This window comes from Electrona antarctica, assembly GCF_951216825.1.
Source record: "Electrona antarctica genome assembly, contig: scaffold_194, whole genome shotgun sequence".
Lineage (NCBI taxonomy): Eukaryota > Metazoa > Chordata > Actinopteri > Myctophiformes > Myctophidae > Electrona > Electrona antarctica.
In genome coordinates, this window is record NW_027638583.1 from 156,638 (window position 1) to 161,232 (window position 4,595).

At 50.8% G+C, this 4,595-nt stretch overlaps 1 protein-coding gene across 1 annotated transcript; it reads right to left on the reverse strand.

Annotated features, from left to right (window-relative positions):
- Positions 1-2,902: 2,902 nt before the first annotated feature.
- Positions 2,903-4,210, reverse strand: LOC306917919 (kelch domain-containing protein 3-like; the record flags this gene model as incomplete). Its single annotated transcript, XM_079530818.1, has 1 exon — positions 2,903-4,210. One exon carries the CDS (start codon positions 4,208-4,210, stop codon positions 2,903-2,905), a length of 1,308 nt encoding a protein of 435 aa, XP_079386944.1.
- Between the last annotated feature and the right edge of the window lie 385 nt (positions 4,211-4,595).

Genomic DNA, 4,595 nt, shown 5'->3' on the forward strand with positions numbered 1-4,595 from the left:
AGTTGCAATACGGAGGGTATTGCAACTCTAGATTCATCCCATTGTAAAAAAAATCTATTGACTCCCCACTCATCCAATAAATATCGTTTTGCTATAAGTTATTCATGCATCCCTCTTGTATCCATCCGGCGAGACGGGTCGCCGCATTTTAGGAGGACCAAGTAACTCCTCCAGGTCCTCCTCTGAGTACTAGACCAAAAAAGTTGTGTGCACCCCTGGTTATCTGCAGTCTACCAAGCTGTAGGTTTCTATGTTGGTGTGTTGGTTATCTGCAGTCTACCAAGCTGTAGATTCTATGTTGGTGTGTTGGTTATCTGCAGCCTACCAAGCTGTAGAATCTATATTGGTGTGTTGGTTATCTGCAGTCTACCAAGCTGTAGATTCTATGTTGGTGTGTTGGTTATCTGCAGCCTACCAAGCTATAGATTATATGTTGGTGTGTTGGTTATCTGTACTCTACCAAGCTGTAGATTCTATGTTGGTGTGTTGGTTATCTGCAGCCTACCAAGCTGTAGATTCTATGTTGGTGTGTTGGTTATCTGCAGCCTACCAAGCTGTAGATTATATGTTGGTGTGTTGGTTATCTGCAGCCTACCAAGCTGTAGATGCTATGTTGGTGTGTTGGTTATCTGCAGTCTCCCAAGCTGTAGATTCTATGTTGGTGTGTTGGTTATCTGCAGTCTACCAAGCTGTAGATTCTATGTTGGTGTGTTGGTTATCTGCAGCCTACCAAGCTGTAGATTCTATGTTGGTGTGTTGGTTATCTGCAGCCTACCAAGCTGTAGATTCTATATTGGTGTGTTGGTTATCTGCAGTCTACCAAGCTGTAGATTCTATGTTGGTGTGTTGGTTATCTGCAGTCTACCAAGCTGTAGATTCTATGTTGGTGTGTTGGTTATTTGCAGCCTACCAAGCTGTAGATTCTATGTTGGTGTGTTGGTTATCTGCAGTCTACCAAGCTGTAGATTCTATGTTGGTGTGTTGGTTATCTGCAGTCTACCAAGCTGTAGATTCTATGTTGGTGTGTTGGTTATCTGCAGTCTACCAAGCTGTATATTCTATGTTGGTGTGTTGGTTATCTGCAGCCTACCAAGCTGTAGATTCTATGTTGGTGTGTTGGTTATCTGCAGCCTACCAAGCTGTAGATTCTATATTGGTGTGTTGGTTATCTGCAGTCTACCAAGCTGTAGATTCTATGTTGGTGTGTTGGTTATCTGCAGTCTACCAAGCTGTAGATTCTATGTTGGTGTGTTGGTTATCTGCAGTCTACCAAGCTGTAGATTATATGTTGGTGTGTTGGTTATCTGCAGTCTACCAAGCTGTAGATTCTATGTTGGTGTGTTGGTTATCTGCAGTCTACCAAGCTGTAGATTATATGTTGGTTATTTAAATAAAAAATAAAAAATTGTATCTAAATATTGCTTTGATGCTCATATTATCCTTAGGAAGTATTAAGTTGTTTTTATTAGAATATGCATTCCATAGGGCTGGACCACACATGGACCTATAGGCAATTTGCAACTCTAGATTTGTTTTTATAATGGGATGAATGTAGAGTTGCAATACGGAGGGTATTGCAACTCTAGATTCATCCCATTGTAAAAAAAATCTATTGACTCCCCACTCATCCAATAAATATCGTTTTGCTATAAGTTATTCATGCATCCCTCTTGTATCCATCCGGCGAGACGGGTCGCCGCATTTTAGGAGGACCAAGTAACTCCTCCAGGTCCTCCTGAGTACTAGACCAAAAAAGTTGTGTGCACCCCTGGTTATCTGCAGTCTACCAAGCTGTAGGTTTCTATGTTGGTGTGTTGGTTATCTGCAGTCTACCAAGCTGTAGATTCTATGTTGGTGTGTTGGTTATCTGCAGCCTACCAAGCTGTAGAATCTATATTGGTGTGTTGGTTATCTGCAGTCTACCAAGCTGTAGATTCTATGTTGGTGTGCATTGTAATGGGATAGACTCCATCTCCCAGGAGTCAATAGCGCATTGTAATGGGATAGACTCCATCTCCCAGGGGTCAATAGCGCATTGTAATGGGATAGACTCCATCTCCCAGGGGTCAATAGCACATTGTAATGGGATAGACTCCATCTCCCAGGGGTCTAGGGCATTGTAACGGGGATAGACTCCATCTCCCAGGGGTCAATAGCGCATTGTAATGGGATAGACTCCATCTCCCAGGGGTCTATAGGGCATTGTAACGGGGATAGACTCCATCTCCCAGGGGTCTAGGGCATTGTAACGGGGATAGACTCCATCTCCCAGGGGTCAATAGCGCATTGTAATGGGATAGACTCCATCTCCCAGGGGTCAATAGCGCATTGTAACGGGGATAGACTCCATCTCCCAGGGGTCTAGGGCATTGTAACGGGGATAGACTCCATCTACCAGGGGTCTATAGGGCATTGTATTGGGGATAGACTCCATCTCCCAGGGGTCTATAGGGCATTGTAACGGGGATAGACTCCATCTCCCAGAGGTCTATAGAGCATTGTAACAGGGATAGACTCCATCTCCCAGGGGTCTATAGGGCATTGTAACAGGGGTAGACTCCATCTCCCAGAGGTCTATAGGGCATTGTAACAGGGATAGACTCCATCTCCCAGAGGTCTATAGGGCATTGTAACGGGGATAGACTCCATCTCCCAGAGGTCTATAGGGCATTGTAACAGGGATAGACTCCATCTCCCGCCACACAAAGTAACTGGCAACAATGATCTCACATTTACTCCTGGCAACAAACGACAACAAAAAAAACAACAAAAAAAGGGTTCCATCTTTGCACCGACTCCTGAAGTCGGTTCTCTTCCATTTCCCGTCTGTTTCCTTTGACCCCAAAGGCATCTCGTTGTGTTTCTATTTGCTCATTCCTGAAGGGGATTCTTTGTTTATTTTTTAGTTGCGGATTTTCTTCTTGGTCTTGAAGAACCTCCTCATCCAGTGGATCATGCTGGCGGTGAACGCCACCACGCTCCTCCTCCTCCTCTGGTGGACGGTAAAGGTGGTGGCTCCTCCCACTGCGGTAACGGTGGCTCCTCCCACTGCGTCGTCGCCGACAGGGAGCGCCGTCGACTCCCTTGGGCCGCGGCGGTCGGCGGTCAGACCGTCGGCCACAACGGGGTCGACCGCCAGGCCGTGCCGCGCCACAGCCAGCTCGCACAGCGTCCCCAGACTAGGACTCAGGTCCAGCACGTACAAGTCGTCGTCGAACAGGACCACGCGGTCTCCACCGGCGCCGCCCACCACGGCGCAGCACATCCAGCAGTTCTGGTACGGAACCTTCCCCCTCGGCTCCACCCTCGTCCACGAGGAGGCGTCCACGCTGAACCGCCACAGGTTGTAGACACTCGTACCTTGGTGGATCCCGCCGAAGACGTACAGGTCCCCCTTGTGGGCGAAGGCGGAATGACCGTAGCGTGCTTCCGGGAGGAGGAGAGGCCGCTGTTCGGTGGCGCCTGACGGCGACGGCGTCGTCCTCCTCAGCCAGCGGTTGGTCTCGGTGTCGAACACCCGGACGTCGGCGTCCTGGTGGCCGAGGCCGCCGAACACGAACATCTGGGTGCCGATGACGGTGGCCGAGTGCCACGAGGAGGCCGGCGCCGCCACCGCCGCCGGAGAAGAACAGTCGTCTCCTCCCGACATCGTCGTCGTATCGATGAAAGACCAGACCATGGCGGCCGTGTCGAGCACGTGGACGTCGTTCGTGTAACCGCCGAACACGTACATGGCCTCGCCCCGGACGCACGCCGAGTGGCCTCGCCCCCCGCCCCCCCTCGCCGAACCCCCCGGCGCATTGCCTGATGCGTGGGGCTTGGACCAGCGGTGGAGCGCCACGTCGAAGGCGTAGAGGGCGTTGCGCTGCTCTCCCTTGGACGGCGGGAGGAACAAACGGGAGGAAGAGACGAAGAAGAAGAAGCGCCCCCAGATGTAGACGACGTCGCCGACGAGCGCGGCCGTGTGGCCGCTGCTCCGCGACGGGACCTCGGCGATTCTCTCCTCCCGTTTTTTCCCGTTAACCGTAGGGAGGATTTTGGTCCAGCGCAAGGACACCGTGCTGAAGACGTGAACTTCCACCTCCACCTCCTCCTCCTTCTTCTTGGAGCCTCCGAAGAAGTACACGCGGTCGCCCCCCACTGCCACAGCAGCGTGGTTGTTGTCCTCGCTGTTCGGAGCTCCTTTCAAGTGCAACGTCCATCGCAGCATCGTCTTGGTCGAATCCTCCTCCTGCCCACCGGATACACACAGATCAGTCCCCGTAGCAGAATGGAGTTCCGTGAGTGCCTCGATGCCGCCTATAATTGGTAATTGGAGGACGGGCACAGACGTGGCGCGAAGCTTGACCAATCGGTGAGGTCGACAGATTGTGGCGGCCCCAAATTCGTGAAGCTGATGCCTGCAGGTCGAATATGTCGGTCGTTAATTACTCGGTGGTTGCCGCATGTAAGGTACGTTTGGTGATCGGCTGGGTATGTATGTATGTATGTATGTATGTATGTATGTCGGGGTAAGAATGGTGGTCCCCTATTGGCTGATGATAGTGACGTAGCTAAGGTACGTTGCAAGGTTGCTATGAGGTCAATAACGGGTT